Source organism: Hippopotamus amphibius, chromosome 6 (genome assembly GCF_030028045.1).
Source record: "Hippopotamus amphibius kiboko isolate mHipAmp2 chromosome 6, mHipAmp2.hap2, whole genome shotgun sequence".
NCBI classification, from domain to species: domain Eukaryota; kingdom Metazoa; phylum Chordata; class Mammalia; order Artiodactyla; family Hippopotamidae; genus Hippopotamus; species Hippopotamus amphibius.
The window spans coordinates 130,327,062-130,354,891 of record NC_080191.1 but is presented as its reverse complement, the minus strand read 5'-3'; the positions used below and the strand labels follow the sequence as shown (position 1 = coordinate 130,354,891).

Sequence of the window (27,830 nt, the reverse complement as noted above, 5' to 3'; positions counted from 1 at the left end):
TACAAATCTCACCTACTCTCAGATGTGAGTCATTTCTGTTAGCAAGAGAGCAAGTTGCTCCAGTTGTTCCTGAGCAGGAGAGTTTGAAAGGGTGCCCCAAAGGACAATCTCAAGGCGGGTAGGGGAGCACCTACCTTCTCTGGCAGGGGAGGAAAAAAATGCTTATTTTTTACGCTTTAACAAAGAACTGACTTCCCTGACAACCTTAGTTTCAAGGCTTATTCTTAATTAGAGTTGAGAAGCCTGTTTCGACTTGAAGACACCCGTATCAGGTGAATGGACAGCCAGCCACCGCAATGAAAGGTAAATGAAGTTGTTGGTTTGTTTTCTTTTTAATTTTCTTAAAAGCCATGATTGGTGGGACATAGCACTGATTAAGACGGTAATTATACCTCTGCGTAAGTCTGAGGTCTGAAGAAAAAATGGGAGTTAGAATGCTAAGTGAATGAGATCCACAAGTCCTCTTTGGGAGGGACCATTTTCTGAAACGGGGCCATTGTCCTTCATGGAACTTCACTGCTCTGGCAGGCAGGTAACGCAAACCATGCGTTGTGCCTTCAAACGTGGAAACGATGGTTTGGAAATCACTTCTCTTAAGTGAATTTTTAAATCGCGTTTGCTTTATTAGTTGAGTAAAATCCAAAGTTCCTGATAATTGCTTCCCAAGATCCCAAACTGAAATTTGTTTCAAAATCTTTCATTCACTTTTCTTTTAAAAAGAGATCAAAAGAAAAAGGAAAAAAAAAGATAATTTTTCTCTCCCAACTGCCTCATTTTGATAAATGAATCTCAACCTTTTCATTGTAACACAAAGAACAGGGCAATCCTCATTCTGATTCCTTAAGAGATCATGTTAAAACATGTCAGGAAAGGCACTGAGAAAACTGCCTAACTACTAACGAATGGCTTAGCAACAGCTTAGGTCTGGTTCACATTTAAAGTTGTGGGGAAGCTTTTACTTCATTGAGGGACTCAAGAGGCAAGGAGATTTGAACTCTTCTGAGTTAGAATAAGGATATTTAAAGATAGGTGAGCCTAAGGTAGAGGGACTTTTCAATTTACTAGGTTAAGATGTATCTGCAACAGAATTTTATGTCGTATTCTCAAAGTGGATCTGCTTTCACGTCGGGTATATTAACATTTTTAACAAGGACTTTCGTAATTCTGATTAGAGACTCCAATTTACTATTATCTTATTTATATTATATTATTATTTCTGCCAGTTCAAGGTTAACAGTCTTGTCCTCCCTCCTTAAAACCAGGGATCAAGGGGATGTGTTCTCTTAGTCCTTCAGCAAAATCCTAACCTAAGACTACTCTTTCCAACACCTATTTGAAAAGTGTTGCAGGTATATGTGGGTTAAGAAGAAGGGGCTGGAGGAGCAGTTAGATTGCTGAATACCATATTTAAGGATGTAGCCTAGAAAAGAAAAGGTAATTAGGCAGAAAATCCTAGTTCATGAAGAGACCGAGGCAAAAATTTCCTGGCTAGACACAGAATGTTGAAAGGGCTTATTACACTCCGGGCTATGAGTGAGAGACGGAAAACTAAATTAGAATGGATGTTTTTATTTAGTTTAGTGGTATCTGTGCCCCCCAAGAGTCTGTCTGCTTTCCTTCCTTCCTTGGTATCTCAGGTTTCACTTCCTTTAATAACAAAAAACATTTCACCCTTATCCCTGTCCTCTGAGAAAATGCCACAGAAATTTAAGACAGAGGAGACACGAATGGTCATTTGTTCTCTGTACTCCTATAAACTGAGGAAAAACTAGAAAAACCCATGAAATGCCCTCAGAGCCCAACGAAAGAAATGATGGAGAAGGCAGGACAGAAAGGAGGTGAAATCTAGGCGAAATCACCTGGGAGCATCCCACAGCCTCCAGGACTGCTGTGTGTGCACAGGCACGGGACAGGACTTCGGTTTAGAGAAGAAAGCCCAGCTTGGGTTTGGGTGCTGACGATGCCAAAAGTGTGACTTGAGCAAGCCTCTTACTTCCTCAGGAGCTCACTGCCCTCTCTCATAGCAAAATGAGGGGATTGGATCAGATGGCTGTGAGAGGCCCCTTGCATGGCTAGAGTCCCACGATCCAGGTGATATGCTGAGGCCCTAGGGCTGGTTATCGAGAACCCAGACTTGAACTGAATGAAGATGCTGGAGCAGACACTGTAGAGCCAATGATGACGAGGAAGACTGGTCCTCCCCTTTTCTGTCCCAGCCAGCTACATGATGTTAATCAAATCTCAACCTCTTTAGGCCCCAGATTCTTCCTCTGCAAAACAGAGACGAATGCAGTCTGCTCCTGCTTCCTCGGGTGGGAAGTTCTGCATTAGTACAAATGCAAGGGCCAACCGCAGTCCTTATAGCTGTTGACTATCTGAAGCAGAGAGGAGAGAGCAGGGGCAACCAAGACCCTGTGGTTTAGAGCTAGATGAGACGAACCACGTGGAAAACATCAATGTGAACAAGAAACGAGATGCAAACCTTCTGCTTCAGGCCAGTGATTAAAGCCAAGCCCCCATCCAAACTGGCAACAATTTCCAAACTTTCTAACCTCCTTATATGGCACATATGGGCAGAATAGGATGTTTATTCTTCATCTTGTACCTCATTAGCACATCTTATCTTTCACTGACATTCTTATTAATCAAACATGAGAAAACTTACACTAACAATCCATTTGAAGAAGAGCGCTGATAAAGTTTCACTTGGTATAAGCCATGACATTAAGTCATATGCATTAGTGATTCCATAATTTCTCTTATAAGGCAATTTCTAATAATAATTTCAGACATTTTAGAAGAAGGTAACTCCTTAAATGACTTTTTCTAATGTATTAGATAGAACTCATACAACACAAACTGTCCTTCTAAACCTTAATACTAAAACAACAATCATTAACATGCACTGATATCTTAATATATGTCCAAGACTACTGCATATTTTAACATACACTATTTAAAAAAAAAAAAACCTTACACAACCTTAAGATATGTACTGCTGTGACCTCCATTTTACAGCACAGCAAACTGAGGCTTAAGTGGTATACAAGTAAGCAGCAGAGCTATGACCTTGAACCACGTCTGCCTGCAGTCAACCACTCTAAACTTCTAAGCAAGCTCGGTATTTGCTATTTGGGACCTCTTTTTTTGGTCAGTAATTTCATAGGTAAGATTATATAAATTTGTGATTTACTTACCGTGCTACTTGAACTGCAGCAGATAAGTGGCTGTCTTGGGTACATCATGCCCTACAATCAAGCTGGAGCTACTTGATTACCTAGTTTTCCCAAAGGAGACATCAGATTATAATCAACACATGAACCCCCAGGTTGTGGGGAAGTAGGAGCAAGAGTAGTTAAGAGTCCAGCAATCAGACCAATCTGTGTTCAAATCCAGGTTCTGCCCTCACCAGGGTAAGCTCCAGCATGTCTGCTGAAGGAGCCTCTGCGAGCCTCAGTTTCTTCATCTGAAAAATGGGCGTACTATTCTTACTTCCACTCAGGAAGCATCTATACATTGAGTTCTTCCTAGATGCCAAGCTCCAATAAAATATCTATAAGGCTTAAATGACATAATACTATGGTAATACCGCATTCAATCCTCAGATCACTCCTATATGAATGTTTTACAGAAGACGAAACAAGCATAGAGGGCTTAGACGACTTGCCCACGTAAGTGGCAGATCTGCAATTTGATTCCAATTCCTTTTTCATAAATTAAAATTTATCTAAATAATTTAGAACAGTCCTAGGCACAAAATAACATAAGCCAGTATCTGCTGAACCCATACTCTTGTTAATATTGTTGTTCTTGTCGTTATTGTGACTAACAAGACAGAAACACGGACTTTTCAGCCGCCGAGGAGGGTTGGCCTATAGTCTGGAAATGCTCTTGGGTTAGAATATATTACTGGCTTTCAAACTGGCTTTCAAACTCCACTTTTTAAGTCCCTGAGTCTAAAGAGAACCCTCTGCTAAAATTATCAAGATTCTAATTGCTTCCAAAGTGGAAGCCAGTGCAATGGGGGGCAGCAGAAACAAAATACCCTAAGGTCCTTGCATTAAAGGAGCTTATGATCTAGTTGAAGGGAGAAAAAAAAAAAAGCAGACAACCCTTGGGCTGTTAGCACTCAGCTGTGTAGCTCTCTGGCTGAGAGCTGACAGAAGCGACCCAAGAATAATTCGTGGACGTGAGTTGCCTCAAGACTGCAGGTATTTTAGGGCCTGCCACGCTCCTATGGTGTGGATGATGCCTGTTCAACCTGTCCCTCCTCATACCTGCCAAACTCAAAGGTTAGACATGAACCTGAAAACAAATCATCAATGGGCTTCTCAAAGCAACTTAGATCAATTGACTAAAGGACAATGTGCAAAAACTGCAAAATTAATTGTTCACTGGTTGTATTTATAAAGAGGATGGGCCTTCATATCGTGACAGGGTACCCTGTGGCTACTCACGGCACAGAGTAATATGCAAGCCTTAAATGATCACAGCTACATTATTTTTTGGTTGTTTCAATCAAGCATGTTAAAGTCCTGGAAAATGAAAACTTTAAACAAGATAAAGTCTTGCATTGTGTCAAAATTGTCTACACAGAACCTATACAATACATAGCAAAATGAATAAATAAAAGAACAGTGGATGCCGTCAAAAAGGTAACTATTATTATCAGTGTATTAGTATATTATGATCACTGTTCAACAGATACTATGGTTTTACCTATTCAACATCAATATTCTCTTTATCCTTTACCCTAAAAGATTCTTTCTAATTTCGTGTTACAAACACGAAACAAAACATAGATATACATATAAAGAGATATATATAGAGAGAGAGATACAGATATATAGAGAGAGATTTTCTTTTTGTGGCATGAAAAAGAAAACTATCCCCACAGTGCCTACAGCCACCAATATAATACCTTAAGGATTATCTCCATTTATCATCCTAAGACCCAGAAATACTGAGTATCTGATAGGGACCCAATCATGCTGAGACTCTGCATGGATACTGTTTAGAATCAGTTTACAGTCTGTATGAAACTGCAAGTCAGACAGACACTAAGCAGTTGGTCAATGGAGAAGAGAGTTTGAGAGCACAAAGTTGAAGGCACACGATATATGAGTGCCAGGGTGCCTAACACTTGCTCTCATGGCCGCGCTGTTCCTTCTCGATCCTGGAAGACACTCCCAGCAACACAGTTCTCTTGCAACCAGGGTGGCCAAGCCCAACACCTCTACCCTTACCTTTGTCCCACCCCACCCCTGGCAGGAGATGGTGCATTTCCCATGTGTCTCCCTCTCTCTTCTGTGAATCACAACTCAGTTAACTTTACACCAGACAAGTACTCCCCCCAATGTACCCCCATAGCTGTTTATTTAGATTCTGCTCAGTCCCCCAAAAGATCTGAGGTAGTTTACAGAGATGCTCAATATAAAATAAGCTCAAATGAATGTTAACTAAGAAAAATGGAATGGGAAGAGCAATGGTGGGACATTCAAAGCCATGTGAGAGGTTAGTTCATCAAACACATTAATTCCTATCTCAGCTTCAACGGGAGAACAAGATGGCATGCTGATGCAGTTTTGATAAATCAGTAGTAGGCCTAAAGGACCACTATTCTCAATATATAGACTAAAAAGAACTTTTTCTCGAGTCCTCACACAGAAAAGCAAAATTGTGTTGAACACCCAAAGAGCAGACCCAGTGAAAAGGGGTGACCGCATGGAGTTATCAACTCAAAGCTCCGTCAAAGCCATCCTATGGAGGCAGATGGGAGAACATACTTTTACCCTACTTCTGCTTCTTCATAATTAATCTAGCAAAACCTCTCCGCTGCCTTTTCCCCAGTACCCCTGATTCTAATTATCAAAATTTCTGAAGTGCTAGACATATTAAGTTGAACCATATGAAAATGCCATTTTCACCTATAAAAATATTTCCATACAGTTCAGTCTAATGCGTCAGCATCAATGAAGAAGAACCCTTAGACCTTTTGAAAAAGTATTCATCCCAAATTGAATACAATGCCATTAAGTTTTAAAATCCCATAAACGGTCTCAAAACTTGCCTCACAAGCTCATCAATTTCAGGTAAAAAGGAAAATATTAAGTGAGGGATAGATTACTAAAAAAGAGGGGCAGGTTTGGAGCTGGCATTGGGTAACAAGGCTCTAGGCCCCCCAACGTATTGGTAGAAATGCCATGGAGAGACCCGGGGCAGCCCCACCGTGAAATTAGATGTCATAAACGGCAACCCACGGACAAGCTTTATTTGGCCTGTTTTAATAAAATTAAATCCCAAAGTTTTAGTTTTAAAAAATTTAAATTTTTAAAATTCCTGCAATTTTATATAAAAATCCATTTTTTATAGTCTCATGGCAGGTGAGAGCCTGGGAGTGGGGCCACATCTCCAGTTCCCTGCGACCCCCAGCCCTCCTGCTCATTCCTTCCTAACACTTAAGCTGTTAGCTATATTTTACTGACCTGCTGGTACTACTGATTATTTCTTCCTATACCTGGCTTACTTTCCTCACTGACATTAGATATAGGGCTTTATTTGAATTTGCAATCTGTTGCTTCAGTCCCCTCACTTCACAGTGAGCTGTTTAGAAACATAAGAGGACGAGTGTGTGATGAGTTTTCCTCCAGGTCTTTAGCCATGCCTCACATGAGATCAACTGCCAATCCCTATTCTCTCCACCCTTCCTGGGTGGTTCCGTTTCACTTCATTCATAAAGAAAAATGATAATTAACGCCAGCGAGGTTGATAGCAGAACTACTTTTAAAAAAAATGTTATATGTGTATGTATGTGGGTGTGTATGCATTCACACACACACACAACATGAATTAAACGTGATGTCAGATCCTTTTACTCCATATGGGGGTGGGAAGGTAAAATTGACTGATTTTTAAATTGAAGTGTTACTGATTTACTGTGTTTCAGGTGTACAGCAAAGTGATTCAGTTATAGATTTTTTTTCTGATTCTTTTCCATTATATGTTATTATAAGACATTGAATATAGTTCCTTATGCTACACAGCAGGTCCTTGTTGTGCATCTATTTTGTATATAGTAGTAGTACTATTTTACTTATAGTAGTGTGTATCTGTTAATCCCAGACTCCTATTTCTTGTTTTTATGAGAGGAGAAAATGAGACACAGTGAGGGTTTGGTGCCAATAAAAAGTGTACAATATCCCCTAGCATTGAAGAGCTCACTAGAGAATCTTTACCCATTGAAGGCAGGGGTTGAAACTGAAGGAAGATTTTTCTCTTAGGTACCAGTCTTATTTCATTAATTTAAACATCATTACAGTTTGGCTAAATTGTGATTCGAAAAAATAGGTAGCTAACCGGACATCCAATTCTATTGAGAGTGGACCTGAAGACAGCTACCCCCCCAATCCACAGCCCAGAAAACCATAGTGATGGCCTTATTAGAATGGTGACCATGACAGCCACCATCATCACCATGAAGAATAATTATGACCCTTAAGTATAATGCTTTAGCCACACAATGACCCTTCGAAAACAAGGAACAATATCTCTGTAAGCCTGTGAAAAGTACTCCTCCCTTTCTTAATAGGTTAGTAAATATGATCAAACAACTAAAGACTTTATCTGGGGTCTTAGATTCTGACAATTTTTTTTAAGGGACAAGAAGTCACTGGAAATACATTTGGTTTTTAGAACATATTCATTCAAAACCACTCTTTCTGGCTGTTGGGACTACAGCCCATAACCTCTCAGGCCAGCCAACTCTGTATTAATAATCTAGAATTTCCCCATGTATACATTAGACTTTGCCTAAATAGAACATAAAAATATACATTTCAGCTCAGGAAATGATAAAATTTGACTATATGAGTAATAAGATTTTTATTATTAAGCAGAAAAAATATTTGCCATGAATTACACTACTTTGCCATGAATTCTATTACTGTAGCACTTACAGTATACTTAAAATGTATACTTATGTATAAAATGTACTTGCACATATTATCTCTCCAGATTCTCACAGCCCCTTTGGGAGCCAGGCCAGGTATTTATTATTTTCCTCACTGCACAGACTGGCAAGCACAAGCTCCAAGAGCTAAAATGCTTTGGCCAGGGTCACAGAGTCAAAGACTGAGTCAAACACTTAACACCTGTCAACTGCACTGAGGTCCAGGACACCATCAGGCTACTTCTGAGGTGCCACTGATCAAGCCAAGTAGCACAGCAGAGAGGCAGCCTGCTCTGAAGTCACAAAAACTGGAGCTCATCTCCTGGCTTTGCCTCTCACTGTCTGTGTGACGCTGGGCACGTTGTTAAGCTGGCCAAGGCGCCTCGCCCGCACAATACCCAGGTCTGGGGTAAGGTTACAAGGAAGCCTGAGACACAAACCTTGCCTTCAGGGAGTTTACAACCCAGTTCACACCACCATTCCTCCCTTCCTCCCCCCCTCCCTTCCTCCCTCAATCAGTCAGTGAGTGAGTAAGTATCTAAGTAAGTAATCAGAGGTTACCTGGAGAAGAAAAAAGTTAAATATAAATGTGAACCCAAATATGCCTAATTTTAGGCTACAGATGTCAAGCGTAACTTTGCAAAGAGAACTTCAGGGTAGTACCTGAAAAACCAGAATGAAGGCTGTGTGCTTCGCATTCCAACACCTTTGAGTTACTGACTCCAAGCCTGCATTAATGAAGTGCCCTGTGAATACAGTGACCTAATTCGATTACAAAAAGAAGTAAATTATACCCAGTGAGGTAACGTGTTTCTTTCCCAAGGCCTTCAGCAGAGCTATATCTTAGCAGTATTGGAACACACACACGCACGCACACACACACACACTCTCTCTGTCTCTCTCTCTTCTCCCTCTCTCTCAGGTTGAAATTGGGAAAGATTCTGAGCTTACAGGGGATCCCAAAATGCAAAAGAGGCCGCACCTTTCCCCAGAAGCTTCGCATTAGATGGTTCTTGTGAACATCGTTCCACTGAAGTTTAGGGACGACAGCAGTATTCCCACGTGACCTATCGGTTTAGTACAGCTTTTCTACAAGAAAGTGACACCCCACCCCACTCCCCCCAAAAAACCCTCAGATCTGAAATTCTTGCAATTCCAGATGTGAGCTTCTAAAGAACATACTGGAAGGTGGAGGACAAATAAGAGAGGTAATTATCCTACACCTCCGTCACTTGAGAACCACCACCACCAAATAAGCAGTCCAAAAAATCACGAACAGCTGCATCTAGGGAGCAAGCATTTATCTGGCATTTATCTTTCAAATCTTGACCAGAAGGGCAATAACGAGAACCTGGGAAGCCAGGGAGAATAAAGGCGTCGCCATGGTCTGGCGGGCACAGCTGCCGGCTCTGCCTGCTGAGGAGGGCGTTTCCCCAGCACGGCACAGCGGCTCCCGCCCATGCGGAGACCTAACCCGGGAACTGTGAGAGCAAGGCTGTGTGCCCAAGGCAGCAGCTCCGGAGCCCCGGATGCCGATGCTTTCCTGGTCTTCCCACTACCCTTCCAGGGTACGGCAGAGGTTTGTGCATCCGGCACACCTGGGTTCAAGCCTTGGTTCCACCATTAATAAACCTTTCCTTCCTTAAGACCCAGAATCTCCGTTTCCCCAGCCATAAAAGCAGTTTAACAATACGACCAGCAGGGTTTTCACTGAAAGGCCTCAGCAGAGGGCTGGGCACAGAGAAAAGTGCAACTGTGACCATTAATTAGTTCTCGAGTGTGCGCTAAACACCAAGATCTCCTGCCACGATTCTTTCTGGGTTGCTAAGAGGCACCAGGAAAGTCATTTGTTAAGAATGCTACGTGTTGGTCACCGAAGCAAGAAAAATCAGGAGTTGGCAGAGAGGGGGCGGAGGAATATGAAGAAAGGTATGTTTATAGTCAACACAGAACATTCCATGACCAATACAGATCAAATGTCATCACATAAGATTAAATGATAAAGGAACCAAAGAGATGCAAAATCAAGTGTCTATAGGATCAGGCAAGTAATGCTCCCGAGTGAGGAGGCCTGGGGACGTCAGCAGAGGATGCCCTGAGCCAGTGACAGGGAGCATGCTCCCCAAAGGGAAGGGGCGCTCTCACCGCTGGACGGTTCACGCTCAGTGTGGGCAGATCTTCTTTTTCAAGACAGGATCCAAATCTGGATTCTTCAGTGAAATTTCCTGATGTTTTCCACATGCTTCAGACCAAACCAAACTACATCGCCAGTTTAGAAGATCAGCAGTTCCTTCACGAGCTTGACAGGGAAAGCAAAGCCCACCTCTGCCCTATCCTCACCCTCCCACGTCCAGCCCTCCAATATCAACCCCATAATTGCTCCGCATCTGGAAAGAACTACAGATACAGTTTCGATCAGATCTGATAGGGATCCTGATCCTACCCATGACTGGCTGTGTGAGTCAGGGCAAGTTAATTAACGTGTCTGAACCTCGGATCTTCCCAGCTAGGGAGAAAAACAGGAATAAAACACACCTAGGACCCAGGCTGCTCTGAGGGTTGCAGGAGAAATCAAGCACCAAGTTCAAGGCCTAAGATAAAGGAGACACTGAGGACATGATCATCCTTTTCTACCATTTTATTTCATTCATTTAAAAAGGCCAGCTTACAACTAACAACATCGCAACACAGTTAATAAAACAAAGGATCATATCAGTGGTCGGCTGGAAAAAAACCCAGAAGGTCTCTAAGCATCAATACTATCTAACCTCAGGAATGGCTGTGAAAGCCAGGCCTGCCACAGACATCGCATTCTTGAGAGGTTTCGTCAGCTCTCAGCCAGGGGAGCAGTAGGTAGCAGGACAGGGCTCCCGCCCATCAGCCAGGTCCTGGACCCGAGCCCATGACTACGGCTGAGGCAATGCTCATTGCAACACCGTGCAGGTGCTGGGACGTGCAGAGCACGCAAAGCTGCCCTGCTGTAAACTGCACAGGGGGACCCAGAAGCTTCAGTGCCGCTGCTGAAGAAAGACAGCAGGCAGATGCGACTCAGAGGCAACTGAAACGAAGCTCTTGGAGCAAAAAGATCAATCAAATGACTCCTCACAAGGCAGCTGAAACCACAAACCACACAACAGTCTCAGAATAAACAAGGTGGCAAGAACTGGGTTCCACCCATCAATCACTAAATGCACTCTATTGTGTACCTATGACATGCAACAGGGGCTTGTAAGACTTGGCCTATACCCTGCACAGCTGTGCCAGATGCTTCATAAACATTCTCACTCTCATTTCAACCTCAAAGGCGCGGCATCGTGGCTGTCCTCACACCCACTGTGCACATGAGGAGACGGAGGCTCAGAAAGCTGGAAAGAAGTAGAGCTGGGATCAGCACCACACTGCCACCATCCTCGGCTAGGGGTAGTAGCAAGGGGTTTTTGGTTTGTTTGTTTTTGGGGGGTTTTTTGTTTTGTTTTAAGCTAAGTGAGGAAAATACTTTAAAATGTAAGACATTAAATGAGAAGCTTAGCAAAATATTCCACCAGTACTATATCTATCTCTACCTCCCACCCTCTCTCTTTTTCCCATGGCAGGCATAGTTGCTTTGTTGTTGGGTTTTTTTTTTTTTTTTTTTTTTTCCCCTTTTGAAAGAGTTGTCTGAAGTCACTCCCTTACTTCCTCACCTCACAGTATTACTCAACCCTTGGTCATCAACCCTCTGCTTCTGCCCCTGCGTCCCCCCCGCCCACCCCCCACACTCACATAGCACAGACATATGCAGCCCCGGCAAAGACCAACAATGACCTGTCTGTTACTGAATCCCACCCAGTGGTGCTTTGTCGTCCTGGGTCTCTTGACTTCCCTGCAGGATAAAACTAGTTACAACCTCTCATTTCATAAACTCTTGTCTCGGTTCACAGGACATTAATCTCTTCTGATAATCCTTCCAATTCTCGGACCACTCCTTCAGGCACTTCCCTTTCCCGAGAATCGCTCCTTAAAAACTTCAAAGTCAGCCTTCTCCTATCCTCACTCTACTGGGCAGGTTCATCCTGGGCAATCTCACCCACTACCATCGCTTTTCTGTCACTGACCTTCTGTTGACCTTAAATGTACCTCACCAGCCAGGAGTACTTCCCCAGGCTCCAGACCGCTATCTTCAATAACTTAGTAGACATCTCCGCATGGACACTACATAGGCATCCTGACATCAACAAATGGAAATCTGAACTCCACCCATTCTTTCATGTGCTCCTCCTCTCACGGACCCTAACATCCATGAAAGAGATCAGCACCCACGACCTCACAGAAAAGGTCAGATTAAGGTTGACACTGAAGGGGAAGTAGAGATTCCCAAGGTAGGGGAAGAGGGGGAGAAAGGAGGACATTTAAGAGCAGGAATGGGTATGAAGAAAAACAGGGGCTAAACACAAGGCATGCCCCTGAGAGGCAACAGTTAGGTTAACAGGGAGAATTCCTGATCAGATGGAAATGATCTTGAATTTCATGCAGGCAAGGATTAACGAAAATAACACAAGCAAAAAACTACATTCACAAAGCACAAAATTTATAAACATGCATGCTAATTTCACCTCATAATGATTCCATGGAGTATTATCATCATCTGATTCAGAGGATTAATTATGGGACAAGAAGATTTCTCCCAAAGTTGAATGCCAACTTTTAATTATCACAACCCAGCATCTTTTGGCTTCCACACTCCATGATCTCCAACACTAAAAAAATAACTCGTTATATTTCATTAGTAATTGTAATTCAAGAAGTTCCCTTTCATATGATACTCAGGATTAGAAAGCATGATGACATGGGTAATTTAGAAAGAAGAATCTAGCAACAAGAAGCTGGAAAGATTCAAGAGGAAAGAGGCAAGAAGCAGAAAGACCAGAGAGGAGGTAAGTACAGGGCCACACTTGAAACGAGGAGGGCCTGGATCTGGAAGATGACTGGGAGTAGCAAGGTGAGGACAGAGACAAAGGAATGATACTGTAACAGAAGAAGTAGAAAGACTAGATAAGTGACTGACTAGATGCTGGCAAGCAAGAGGGAACGATCCAATCCAGTACTGAGGCTATAAACTCTCTCAACCAAGAGATGAAGCAAATATTCATCAACAGGGTTGAAAGGAAAATGGTTTGTGCCAAAGAAAGGCAAAACAGTTAAAGTTTAGAGATGCTAAGTTTGAAGAACACAGACAGACTCACACTCCAACGTACACAATGGACTGAAGTTCAGGGAAAGGAAGATTATGGAAGAGAGATGATGGCCGAGCATCCAAGGAGACATGAACACTCTTGAGAAAAAGAAAATGAAAAAAATCAGGAGCTGTGGCCTAAACTAGGGAAAGCATTTCATCTAGAGAAAGTAGTAAAAGAGAAGAAGGAGGCAAGGAGAAATTCTCATAAGCCAGTAGAGGAGAATAAAATGTCTCATTTCCCAAATCTGGAAAACAAATTTGACTCCAGAAAATCCAAATATCATGTCTGAACTAATTAAAACCCAACTTTCTCATATAATTTCAATAGGAATTAAGAAAATGAGAGCATGGATTCCCCCCAAGTACAAATCATCACCCACAGCCAGGGATTTTGAACTAAATTCTAAAAGAAGAAACTCATAAATGAATCATCCAGATCACTAAGCAGTGCCCCCCACCTACTTCAAGGGGTGGAACTCTTCCTAAACATACTTTGCATCTCACTTTCTTCTTCAAGAGATGATAGAGAATGTGCTTCTTAGGTAGTTTTCCTTGGTCTTGAAAACTCATCCATTACTACATAGTGAGTTGCTAGCCTCTATCTATTCCTTTTCTTTTCTGCATAATCTTTGTTCCTTTTTAACTTCATTCAGATATAATTTACATACCATTATTTTCATCTATTTTAACTGTACAATTCAATGATTTTTAATTAATTTATAGAGTTGTGCAACCATCATCAGAATCCAGTTTTTATCCTCTCAATAAGACCCCCATACCCCTAGCCCTAATCTACTTTCCACCTATACACATCTGCCTCTTCTAGATATTTCATCTCAATGGTACGTGCTCTTTTGTACTTCTTTCCCTAGCAAAATGTTTTTAATTTCTCCATATTGTAGCTGTGTTTCACTCTTTTTCATTGCTGAGTAGTATTCCGTTATGTGACTACACTACCTTTGGTTTATCCACTCATCAGTTGGTATTTGGGTTGATTCGATTCTTAGCTATTAAAAGTACCTGCATATAAGTCTTTGCATAGGCCTATGTTTCCATTTCTCTTGAGTAGATACCTATAAGTGGAACTGTTAGGTCATCAGATAAATTTAGGTTAAAGTTTTTAAGAAACTACCAAACTGTTTTCAAAGTGGCCATATTATTGTAAATTCTGACCAGCAACATATGAGGGTTCCTATCTCTCCACATCCTCGTCAAGGCTCATTATTGTCTTTTTTATTTATAGCCATTCCAGTAGATGTGAAATAGTATCTCATTGTGGTTTTTATTTGAATTCCCCTAATGACTAATGATATTGAGTATTTTTTCACGTGCTTTTGGTAAAACGTCTACACAAATCCTTAGACCACTTTTTAGTTGGGCTGTTTTCTTCTTATTAGGAAGTTGTAAAAGTTCTTTGTATATTCTGAATGTAGTCCTTAATCAGAAACATGATGTACAAATATTTTCTCCCAGATTCTTTTCTGTGTGCTCCTTAATGGCTCTCTTTCTCTCTCTCCCTCTCTCACTGCTGCTGTGGCTCACCCACTTCTAGACACTGTTTTCCCTCCAGCGAGGACAGGCCATATTGCATTTCTTGTTATCAAGTATGGTATAAGTGAAGTCAAGAAGAGGAAAACTGCATAACTTGCACACAGAGGAACATAAAATTAAAGATGTGTTTTTCACGTGAACTCCTTGAAATGTCTGCATGAGAAGTTGGATTCAAGAAAATAAGGTTCACTGAAATCCAAGGATCATTATTATGAAGTTTAGAAAATTGCCTCAATCATTCTCTCCAGTAAACTTTAATAAATGAAAAGTAGGGTTTCACCTCCTTGCCTTACTTTAAAAACACTGCAACACTGGCACCCAGAAAGGAGGGACTCTAAGAGCCCTAATTATTTCTGTGATCCAGTAACCAATAAGTACCTTTTAATAGTCCACTGTGTACCATATACCGCAGCGATTTAAGGCGAGACATGGACAGGGTGTCTAAACTCTCAAAAGGGATAACTGGGGGCGTGGGGAATCACTGAAAATTTGGAAACTATTTTTTCCATCTGCTACCAAATCCAGCACCTAACCTTCACGTGATAGTAGGGAAGAGAAGAGGACAGAGTAACAGAGAAAGAAATAAATGCCTTTCCACTTGCCCAATTCTTAAACAGATTTTTGTCTCCAAAGTGCTCTTTCCCTGCTGACTTAGCAGATGTAACTGCTTATGCAACCAGAAGATTGCTTTGTACTTGGAGAGGATGAGGTTACTTGGGATTTCTCGGCAGCTGTGTGGTATATAAGTAATATCAGCGAAGGGACACGCAGGTCTCACGTGGTTTCATTTCATGAGAAACAGTGTGACTTCCCCTATAGTGAACCGTTCCCAGACACATTTGACTTCAGCAGCATACTTTCCAAAACAGTTCCAGGATTTCTTCTCCCTTTGATCAACACCGAAGAGAAGTCCGAAAACAGGGACTAGACACAGAGAAAGCTGCTGAAGAAGTAGGGGATTTGTCTTCAAGCATTCAATGCAACGTGGTGTGCACATAAGATCTTGGGTAATTGTGATAAAAAGGTTGTGAGGAATCTGAAGGTCAGAAAAGTTAGGGTATTTAGCCAAAATCACACAGCAGTCACTCAAAGCCAATTTAAGTGTTCACTTCTAGCCAAACCTTGAGGTTGGATGGAATACAGTTATCACAGAGAAATACAGGGACTTTCAAGACAAAGGTTCAAGCAGTATTTAAATTCCTAATGGCAACCTATGTTTGAGGAAAACATAGAAGCCCACGTAAATCTGAGTCCTGATAGCGGTTTTTTTAGGGCCTTCAGTCCAGCTGGAAAAAGGTCAGGTGACTTGATGGAGGTCACAGCTGGTTAGTGTAAAGCCATAAGTAGAACCCCAAAGATTACAAGAACAGGATGTATTTGAGTTTATAAGACACCCTTACATATATTGGCGCTAGATCTTTTAATTTTTAACAGTCCCCAACTGTATATTAAGTCTTATCATAGATGCATTTAAATACATGTGCTGAGGTTGGGGAGGGGAGGGTAGAATGAGGTAGAAGCAGGATGGCAAGAAACAGGCTAATATGTCCTGAGAACACTCTTGGACCTGGGTTCTGACAAGTGCCTTATGGACTATGTCATGTAATCCTTATCACACTCCTAGTGTATAATTATTATCATTCTCATTTCAGAGATGAGGACACTGAGCCACAGAGACGTTAAGTAACTTCCCCAGGGCCACACAGTGGCGTTCAGATGGGGAGAGCACACACACAAACAGCCCATGCTTCCTGGCAGGCTGAAAGAGCACAGAAACAGAGACAAGTCTTACGTGGCACAGCTGTTCATGTCCAAAGAGCAGGCCTTCTCTGAATCGTGGGGACATTTTTTTTTGCTTTTTTTAAAAGTAAAGATCAAAATACTGCGTGTTCAAATTCCTGCGTAACTGGTTTTTTTTTTTTTTTTCTTTTTTTCCCCCAGAAATCAAAGCAGGAATAACCTATGCTGAGCCCTTGCCGCAATCATCCCCGAGTGTTTCCTGACACGTAGTGTTGTTTACAGTCCCTCACAACTAAAGAATGGGGCTCAACTTGACCCTTGCAAAACTACCAGGTAAGCTGTAGGGAAAAATGCAAAAAAAAAATCTTACTTGATCAATAACTGTTATTTATATACCTTGTCGCAATTTAGGGGTTTTAGTGACCACCAAACCAACTAACAAAATAAACCAGCGTTTATCCTTGCCTTTCATTAAGTGTACAATAGCAAACATGCAGGGCACCATCACTTTGTTTTAAGCGTTGTTTCTTCTAGAGACCATCTCTAAAAGGACAAGAAAGATTAATAATTAAGAAAGTTTTCCATACCCAAACTAATGTATGTATTACTTTCCAGATGTCATAGTCTAGATCAGGGTTCACTGAGATTCCACAAGAGGCCAAGACAACATCTTCCTACACTACTGGGTAACTAGAAAATGATCCTGCAAGGGCAGCTGTGCCAGGGGAGTGACACCCTGTAATTTGCATGACTTTGGCATTTCATTCCCACCTGGCAGGTAGAGCAGTGACACACTGTTGACACTTTCACATTTTGTGCCAAAGTGTGACATGCCCCAGTGAGCAACAATGCAGCTTCACCAAAAGCAAAAGGACCAAGATTCTTCATCACATATCATTCAGAATGTGACTGCTATTGATGAGACAACAGAGAGTGAACAACTACTAAGTACTAGATACTGTTTTTGAAATGTATGCAAGGCATTTAACTCTCGGAAGATCCAGCAAAGTGGCTGCTATTTATTCCATTTTACAAAGTCACGAAGTGACTGAACCAGCATCGTCAAAGAGGGCTTTCTGCAATGCCCTATATCTGCACTGTCCAATACAGGAGCCAATGTGGCTAACATCTGGCTGCAAAGCTCATGCATTGCTCCAACACGCACACAGGTGCAATCCTCCTTACACACTAACAAAGGCAGCCACAGCCCCAACACACACACCACAATACCACTCTCACACACACGCTGGCACAAAATGAGGATTTACTGTGGAACTAGTGTTCTTATGGCATTGCCTTTGCTAATTTAATTTAAAAGGAGCTGGAGGAGGGGGGGTGGGGAGGTGGGGAGGGGGATAAGAAAGGGATTTTTACCCTCAATTTTCACTCTGTAATCAAGCTCTGCACTAAATAACACAGGGAATAACATCCTAGGAAAGAAGGAGTGTGTGAGATGTGAGAAGATAGCCTTTGCACTGTAAAAACAGCTTCTAGTTTTTCTTAATTGAATCACTAAACTACTTATTAAAAATGTCCCATAACTCGGCCAAGTTCTTTACTGACAGCAAAGAACAACATGATAAAACCTCCTGGGTAAAGAAAGCCACTCACTTTTAATGGTCATTGTTCCTGAGTACAAACAGTGCAGAGATATGCTTCTGCGCATAGCCACAGGCTTTGGAAAAACTGGGGCAATGATACAGAATAGAAGAAAGGATCGAGGTAGCTGGCAGGAAAGAATATGCCATAGACTTCATTCTTAAAAAGAAAAAAAAAGAAAAGAAAAGAAAAGAAAAAAAATCAATGTCACACAAAACTTTCTATATTAAGTTCTGAGCCTTCCAAAGCAACACACAGATGGCTGTTCCTGCTTCTCAGGAACCATTTTCTCTCTACTGCCATACTATTTCATAGGATAACCTTTAACAGGCTTTAACCACTAATTTGCTTAAGCCGTGTCGTAAATGTGGAATTTGTAAATGAAGTAATAATCAAGCCCAAGCCTATTCCATTGAATTAAGAAGTCTATATTCCAAAATATTAATCCCATATATAAACTAAGGAAGCAAAACTGTGAGGTGACGTGATCAGCAGACTGTCTCAAAGCCACAAAACAGTTCAGTAATCACTGTGGAACCCGATATTATTTATGACTCAGAATATATATAAGGACTATTTCTGACATTCTGATTTAAGACTATCTTTGATAATAACCATAACTGATCAGTAAATCGTCATGTAGTAAGAGTGCTCGTCCAGACAATTAAAACTTTAAAGTATATAATGAACAGACACAAAAATCCCTAACCAGGGCTTCCCAAGTGGCGCAGTGGCTAAGAATCCACCTGCCAATGCAGGGGACAACAGGTTAGAGCTCTGGGCCGGGAAGATCCCACATGCCACCAAGCCCGTGCACCACAACTACTGAGCCTGCGCTCTAGAGTCCGCGAGCCACAACTATTGAGCCCAGGTGCCACAACTACTGAAGCCTGTGTGCCTAGAGCCCATGCTCCGCAACAAGAGAAGCCACTGCAGTGAGAAGCCCACACACCACAACGAAGAGTAGCCCCTATTCACCACAACTAAAGAAAGCCTGTGCGCAGCAACAAAGACCCAACGCAGCCAATAAATACATACATACATACATACATACATATATCCCTAACCAACCCTGAGAAGTACGCATTCTTCCATTCCACAATGGATAAGCACAGCAGATCCAGGGAGCCAACAGTAAGGGCAGAAATACTCCACGCCTACCATGCTGTGGTTCAGGACCCATTCTATCTGCATTTACAATGGCTCTGAAAATCAATTGTGTAGCCAGTGTTTCAGGAGATGACGCAGCTGCCCTTTTTCAGGCTGGGTCCCTCAGCTGGACCACTTATCCTGATTAAATGTTACCTGTCTTCTCTCCACTCCCTTAGGGTTCTTTTCTGGGTTAGATGAAAGTGACTGCTAATAGTTTAATTGGGGGAATTAATTCCAGCAGGTATCTTATCCCAGGTAAAAGTGCACATCTTAAGAAGCTTCTAAGGGCATGGATGCTGATGTGGATCTGGTGATGCACGAGCAGCCAAGACTGAGACACTTTATTAAGTCAAACTAGGCTTGCATGATACTGTTCAAGACAATATCTGAAACTGGCAAAAGGAGTACAGAGGGCAGCTGAATCAGACATTTTAAACCTGTAAAGCTTAATAATACTGTGGGCCTCATCATAACAGGCTAGTCCAGATATAAATTGTCAGCCTGTGTAAGGATATTTAAGCCAGGAAAACCAGTTTTTAAAAACACCTGTAGCAGAGAATAAAAGGGAAAGAATCAGAAAGAGGACAAGGTTACTCGGGAAGAGCCTATACTTAAATTTCAGGCAGCAATTTAAGAACCTGTTTTTGGATTATAATCATCAAAACTATCTTCCTTGGTTCACTTCTTCAAAGAAGGGAAACAAAGTACATACTACGCTGCCTGGCATGTAGGGAAATGAGGGCTAAATTCATGCTGTTAGCTCCAAAACGAAACCATTCCAAAACATAATTGTAATTATAATAAACATTATTAGTGAGACATGAAAATTCAGAAATGACTTTCCTTGTAAACACATCCAGAAAGTTCATTTATAAATTGTTAGTTCCTATTTAAAGAAAAAAAAAAAAAAGAAAAATGTAAACTGGATGGGCAAGAGATTTATGGGGGGGGGGGGGATGCCCTGAGGGATTGCAGGCGGCTATGCAGGTCTGACCCCTGCGACCCCTGCAGAGGAGAGAGGGGAGCAAGGAGGCAGAGTAGGAAGATTCAGATTTCAGTGTAGTGTGAAGAAAGTTTTGACCAGATTGATGAAAAGTCCTCCAGCCAAAGTCAGTCGTCAGAGGAGCCCCTACTGTCCCAGGATCAGGCTCGTCCTAGTTTCCTTACTGTGCTCAGTTACCGGCTGGCAGCGGTCCGTGGGAAGCATGGCATCAGCAAGGAAACAGTGCTGGGTTCAGAGCACTGAGCTGGAGTTGCCCATCAGTTACACTCCCTGCAGCAGGAGATCTGAGAGGCCCATTCCCATGCCCGTCATGCAAATCCAACGTCCCTAAACCATCTCACTGACTGTATGACAGAATGCTATAGTACAGGTCTTTAACAACGTGAACTCAAAATTCCAAAATAGCGAAAGGTTTAAAATTTTCACATCCTGAGTGCAACAGGTATAACCTAGCCTTGTAAATTAAAATAGGTACCAGACCGCAATTATTTTTAATAATTGTCCTCCTTGATGATGGATTTAAATGTTAATGACAACTGTTCCTTTCTGTTTCTCTTCCTAACAATGGTCCTTAAAGTTTCTTAAGTATTATAAAAAAAAAAAAAGTCATGGGTAAAAAATTCAAAATGACCCGCTAGTTTTACTTTTTCCCAATCCTTAATGATTAAATAGCTTAAAACTGAGAGAAGATATTTGAAAGATCCTCTCAAAGACTGCACTAAAAGAATAACCACATGCTACCATTCCGTTATATAAAATTTTAATTTTCTGCTCCCAAATTTTGTTGATTCTATTTGTAAGGATACCAAACACTGAACTAAAAATCTAATCAAGGTACTTTTCACCGGTATATTTATTTTCATCTTCAAACGGTTAGCATAGAGAACCAGAAATTCACATTTCACTCAAGGGACTGGCGGGGAGAGGGGCTGGAATTTAGAGGTGAGGTTACCAATTCTTTTTCTTTTTTTAATGTTTTTTGTTGGTTTATTACAGTTGATTTACAATGTTGTGTGAGTTTCCAGTGTATAGCAAAGTGATTCAGTTATACACATACATACATATTCTTTTTCATGTTCTTTTCCATCATGGTTTATTACAGGAAATTGACTATAGTTCCCTGAACTATATACAGTAGGACTTTGTTGTGGGAGGCCACCAAGTCTTTAGGCACTCAAAATATTAACAGTGCACTAAATAGACTCTTTAAATTACTAAAGACATTTTTAAACTAGCCCACAACAGCAATAGCTCAGCATGTAAGGAAGCCTAGCGGTTTGCAGGGCACATATGCCAAGCACTGAAGTGATGTCTCCCCGCTTCTCCTACAGATAATGAGCTGCACGGCCCAGGGAATCACACCCCAAGTAACACAAGCGATGGACCTGGAAAGAACACCACCGTTAATAACGAATTTGACACGATCGTCTTGCCTGGGCTTTACCTCGTTATATTTGTGGCAAGCATCTTGCTAAACGGTCTAGCCGTGTGGATCTTCTTCCACATTAGGAATAAAACCAGCTTCATATTTTATCTCAAAAACATAGTGGTTGCTGACCTCATAATGACGCTGACATTTCCATTTCGAATAGTCCATGATGCAGGATTTGGACCTTGGTACTTCAAGTTTATCCTCTGCAGATACACTTCGGTTTTATTTTACGCCAACATGTATACTTCCATCGTGTTTCTTGGGCTGATAAGCATGGATCGCTACCTGAAGGTGGTGAAGCCGTTCGGCGACTCTCGCATGTACAGCATAACCTTTACAAAGGTTTTATCTATCTGTGTGTGGGTGCTCATGGCTGTTCTGTCCTTGCCAAACATCATCCTTACAAACGGTCAGCCAACTAGGGAAAATATTCACGAGTGCATGAAACTGAAGAGTCCTTTGGGAGTGAAATGGCATAAGGCCATCATTTATGTCAACAGCTGCTTGTTTGTGGTTGTGCTGGTGATACTGATCGGATGTTACATAGCCATATCCCGGTACATCCACAAATCCAGCAGGCAATTCATAAGCCAGTCAAGCCGAAAGCGAAAACATAACCAGAGCATTAGAGTGGTCGTGGCTGTGTTTTTCACCTGTTTTCTACCCTATCACTTGTGCAGAATTCCTTTTACTTTTAGTCACTTGGACAGATTTTTAGATGAGTCGGCACACAAAATCCTTTATTACTGCAAAGAAATGACACTTTTCTTATCCGCGTGCAATGTGTGCCTGGATCCAATAATTTACTTTTTCATGTGTCGCTCATTTTCAAGAAGGCTATTCAAAAAATCAAACATCAGAACCAGGAGCGAAAGCATCCGATCACTGCAAAGTGTCAGAAGATCAGAGGTCCGCATATACTATGATTATACTGACGTGTAGCAGTTAAAGGCCACCAGTGCCTTCTCTTGTTTGTTGAAGTCAATATGTACAAAGTGTAAATAAATGTGTCTTTTGATTACCCTCGCTTGAGCCCATCAAAATATGCATGAAACGAGAACGGAAATGATATGAAAGTGGGGTGTAATTTCGAACTGAGAAAAACATTAAGGCATATTGAAAAGTGAAATCAGCAAGAGGTGGTTGTGTGGCTGAGTGGCAGGAATCATGACTCCAAGTTTAAGGAGCAGATTACAGGGGCAGAAAAGACCATAGCCAGGCCAGCACACTGCAGGAAATGCTTCCAGGAAGTGCTGATGCTCTGAAGCCACTTTGGAGAGATACAGGAGGTAGAGAGAACTCTACCTAACCTGGATCCTTAAGATTTGGGAAAGAAAATGCTGTTTTTACACAGCTCATTCACTGCAGATGTAACTGAGTAAATATGAATTGCTAGGTCTTCCTGTCATTTTATCTATGACCCAACCAGGACCTTTAACCACATCCCTTGTCTGTGTTTATTTACGTCTCATGTACATGAGAAAAAATTTCACAGTGCAGGGGTAGGCAAGAAGTTTCAACTGTGTTTTTTTAAGCAATGCATTTCAAAGACTGAAGTCAGTTAACTGATTTTCAACAGGGTATTTCAGAGGAAAAAAAAAAGTATGAGTGAGTATTAAGACAAGTGCATTTTGGATAAAACACTCTGAACTTACGTTTGCATTATACCCCTGTGCTACATTTGAATCCTCATATGCTAAGCGCACAGAAGAGAATATGAAGGCTTGCTTAATAATCAAGTATATATACGTGGGTGAGTCAAAAGTTATCCGCAATCTGGTTATATTAAAACTTCGATAAATTCTACAGCCAGAGTGTGGATAATTTTTGACTCGCCCTCGTAGTTTATTTAAAAGCCAGTTAATAGCCTTTATTTTAGAAAAACCATAGTTTTAAAATAGTCTTCCTTTTAAGCTATCTCCCATCTTTAATGGGGAAATCATTTGTTTAAAAGTAACACCTTCAGTTGAAGAATAGAGCTCAATAAATCAAGTCAAAAAATTAAGAGTAATTTTTAAAATCTTAGAATATTTTCTCCTTCAATATAAACCTTTGAGCTTTCACTCTTTCTCAAAGCCTCAGCTACTTGACCACTGACTAGGTGCCCGATTTGCTCCCAACACTGGACAAGGAGCTAGGGGAACATTGAAAGAACAGGGGTGAAGGCATGTTTGCTGACGAAAAGGGAACGTTATGGTTAACAGAGAGAAAGCAGAGGTACATGTGTAAAACTACAATATTTTATTTAGATGCTTGTAAATGATCTGCAAAATTTTAAAAAGCTGAAGTGAGCAAAAAAAAAAGGGGGGGGGGGAGGGGCGCGGCGGCACACGAATAACTCAGCCTAACAATGACTACCATGGTTAAGTTCAAGAACAGAACAGGGGTCTAACAGCTGAGTCAGGTTTGGCAGAGGGGATCGTAGCAAAGAGGTTAAAAGAACTATCTGAGGACCTTCATCAAAATGTCCATCTCTCCATCAAGATTCCAATTCCATAAATTCCAGGGGGCACTCCGGTACACGAATTAATATACACCACACTTGGGCATGTACCTAGCTACCACCCCCCGCCCCATGGTGCCCACAAGCAAAGTTAAGATAGCCATGTTTTAGGCAAGGTAATGTAAAAAGACAGTTTGAAAAGCCACTTCCTTTCTTCTCCCTCCCTTTAGCACCCAGAATGGGTTACAGCTACCCTATATAAAAAGAAGGGGCAACACCACAGCCGGGAAAAAACCCTCAGTTCAATGTGTCCTATCCTCTCCTTCCTCTATTTCTCTCTACTTCACAGGTCCCAGTCAAATATCCCAGTCAACAATGATACTGACTTCCCTCTGTGGTTGTGAGGGAGTGGCTGGATTCTGTTAAAGGCATGTTCACCTTAGAACCTAAAAACTAAGAACCTACCATCTTCAGCATCAAATGGCTCCATTTGGTGCTCTGAAATTTACCAAACCAAACCCCAGACCTCATTTAATCCTCTAAAACTCAGGCCTCAGTTCTACAACATCCTTAAAATATTTCAATCCCACTTTAATGTTTCTAAAACTGGATTGCTGTAGAGTTAGTAGGTACATTTAATGTAATGGTGGTTTTATTCTCTGAAGCTACATTACTAAATCAATGGGACATCTTAAAACATTGACTTAGGAAAAAATAGAAAAAGTATTATCCCCATTTTTTTAAAGCCATATTATAAAAACATCAAAATCATACTGCTTGTATTTTACCAATACTCACATTGTAGTCACAAAAATTACTTAACCAGGCCAAGCAAGAACGAATCATTTATATGACTAACACAATATCAACAGCAATAACATAGAATATTGTGCTGGTGTCATAAGTTAATACAAACTACTGCATTAATATTGAAGGAAACGAATTCTATTTGATCTGTTTTTAATTAATTGATAATTTGGAAATAATCTTAATTTGAAATCTAAAATTTCTTACGTGGAGTTTCTCGATTATATTCAATATTTCAGGGGCCTCTTAATATAGCAATAAACAACATTATTCTTTGTATCATGCAAATGATAAACCTATTCAGATAATTTCAAAAAGAAATATTTCTATTATTCTTAAAACTTATGCAGAGAAACTGACCTTGTAGAAAAATGTTTGCTGTGTGTATTACTAACTGTTATATTCATTATACCATTCATGCCATTTTATTCTCATTTCCAAACAGTATACCAGGATTTCATTTCTCAACTAAAGCTTCAAGGGAATGGTAACTAGCAAAATCCATAAATCTAGGGTAAAGAGCTAAGCTAACACTGTGCAGAGATAGTACAACCTAAAGCATACATTTTTATGATCACTGTGGGGAAATGTGATATACAAGAAAAAAAAATAAACTAAAAAAATAAGGGCAAAATAAAGCTCAGGGACCACTTAAACCTCATACATACAGATTTTCTCCCAGACAGAGCACCACAAGAAGGCAGCTATCAAATCAATAAATACTTATTAAGCACATACCATGTAAAAAAAAACCATTTTGCCTAACATGATATTTATAATAATCTTTGGATAAATCTAAGTGAATTATAAAAGTAAGTATTTCTTAAGATCAAATATTTTTAAATGTCAACATAATTCAAACATCTGGTAGACATAGATTTAGCTACCGCCCCCCCCCCCAGCCCTCTAGCACCATCTAGTGGTAAAATTCATGAAGCAACTGAAGAAAAACCACTCTGGTCCTATTTACCGCTTGTGTACACAAAAAAACAGTCTGGCAGCTGCGGGGGAGGGGGAGAGGGAATGGGCGCAGGGAGAGAAGCAGTCCTGGAGCTGCCTAGACAAATGTAAGATGGAAATGTTTGAAAAAAAATAATTAAGACCTATAAGAAATCTTATCTTATAGATGTAAAAAAACCTAAAAAGGTTGCAACATACATGGATTTCATGGGGAAAATGGAACTGCTTTTCTTGGCATACAAAAAAATTTTAATTAAAATTTATCTACTGTTTATAAAAATCATTTATTATAAATGATTATAAATTATAAATAAACAGATTATAAATAAATAAATTATAAATAAATAACAATCATTTATTACAGATGAAGGAGAAATAAGACTGTCAGTGTTAAAATTTTTAACTTATCAAGAAATATGTGAGATTCAAATGGCAATTTTTATTTTGACTATTCTTAAGTTTTTCTTATAAGCTACAATAATGAGATAAGAAATCATCTAAAATGATTTTTTAAATGGTGCAATGTGGCTATTAGACCATCTATCCTTTCTTCTCCTCATCTGGAAACTCAAGATATGGAACGAAACTGGAAGCTGCTTTCTTTCAAACAGCTTCATAGGCAAGTGCTCTTAATAAAGTGGCCAATTTCTCTTTGAATAATGCCAGAGAATATCTACTGATTGCAGCAATTCTCAGAAATGAGCCACGCATCTGATTAAATCAGCCTAGCTCAGCAACAAGAATCTAGAACAGTCACCAGATTGGCCAAAGCTTCCAAGTCTAGGTTTAAATGTTATAAACAAGGCTTTCCAACAACACTCTAGACACGTTTACCTGGACACACATATAAACGCACAGCATGTATAACTAGGGCGAATAGAGTTAGTAAAACATGACTCAGCTCCTTAACCTATGATGGTTTTTAAATAGTCCTTAAAAACAGACCTTAAAAAAATCACATCCCATGCTTAAGATTGTTACTACTAGCCCAAACCAAAATACCTTCAGTAAGAGTGAAGCCATCTGTCAACTATCAAAAATAAATATCTCTGTGTTTTTTCAAAAAGCCTGAACCATATCATCTGTGTCTTTAGATTTTTTGTGTGTTGTTTTACGCAGCTAGAGAAATGCCACCATTAAACACAATGGAAAAACAAATAAATATATAAGGAGATGAATATTGGGCAGAACACGTCTGTGATATAAATTTGGAATCATTGAGATCAGGACTTTACAACCCCATCAAACCCAATGCACTCTTTCTGTGAGATATACTTCAGCATATTTTTAGTAGAGTAATATAAAAGCCAGACATAATATAACCTACCTACACACACAGACCTCACTTTGCGTCCCAGTGTGGCGCCACAAAAATATGGACTGCGTCACTTTCTCCACCTCGTCCAAGGAGGCTCCTTACCTTGAACTTGATGAACAGCATCACCATCCACCCAGGCACCTGAACTGGAAGTTCTGAGTCATCCTGTGACCCCTCTTTCCCTCACCCCCATTAGCAACCCTGCACCCGATCTTGCAGATCCACCTTCAGATATGGTGGACAAGCGAGGCCTCCACCCAGCCTGGCCCCGCATCGGGCTTTGCTCAGGCTGGAGGAGGCTCTGGGATCTCGTGGACCAGCAAGGACCTGGGAGTATAGCAGACCTGGCTCTTACCTCCCACCGTGTGCCCAGCTGAGAGGAGAAAATGAACCAACCGCACGATGATTTTAAACTGCTGGCACTACTGCTAGAGACTTTGAGTTTTCCATCCCGTCCCAGGCCCTCACATACTCTTTTCTAGGACTTTTAACACTAATGAAATAAAAATAGCTAACTTTTATTGGTCACTGCATACACAGCAGGCACACTTCTCAGCACCTCACCTATATCAACGACCTTTCATGCCCTTGACAAACCCCTGAGGAAGCACTAGCATTACCCTAACATTCTCAAGGTCACACAGGTTAGAAAGGCTGTCGCT

General features: G+C 40.9%; 2 protein-coding genes across 2 annotated transcripts in view; one reads left to right on the top strand and one right to left on the bottom strand.

The window, feature by feature from the left end:
- The window catches only part of MED12L (mediator complex subunit 12L), a 329,018-nt gene that overhangs the window by 108,785 nt on the left and 192,403 nt on the right, over nucleotides 1-27,830 (bottom strand). The gene's annotated exons all lie outside the window — the stretch shown is intronic.
- Nucleotides 28-22,661, top strand: GPR87 (G protein-coupled receptor 87). Its single transcript, XM_057737853.1, has 3 exons — nucleotides 28-303; nucleotides 16,656-16,787; nucleotides 21,540-22,661. The coding sequence occupies exons 2-3, from the start codon at nucleotides 16,754-16,756 to the stop codon at nucleotides 22,580-22,582; spliced, it is 1,077 nt and encodes a 358-aa protein (XP_057593836.1). The 5' UTR covers nucleotides 28-303; nucleotides 16,656-16,753; the 3' UTR covers nucleotides 22,583-22,661.

Coding starts and splice junctions, on each gene's coding strand:
- GPR87 (XM_057737853.1), top strand. CDS start 16,754: ATGGGGCTCAACTTGACCCTTGCAAAACTACCAG. Junction 16,788..21,539: donor GACCCTTGCAAAACTACCAG/GTAAGCTGTAGG, acceptor CTTCTCCTACAG/ATAATGAGCTGCACGGCCCA.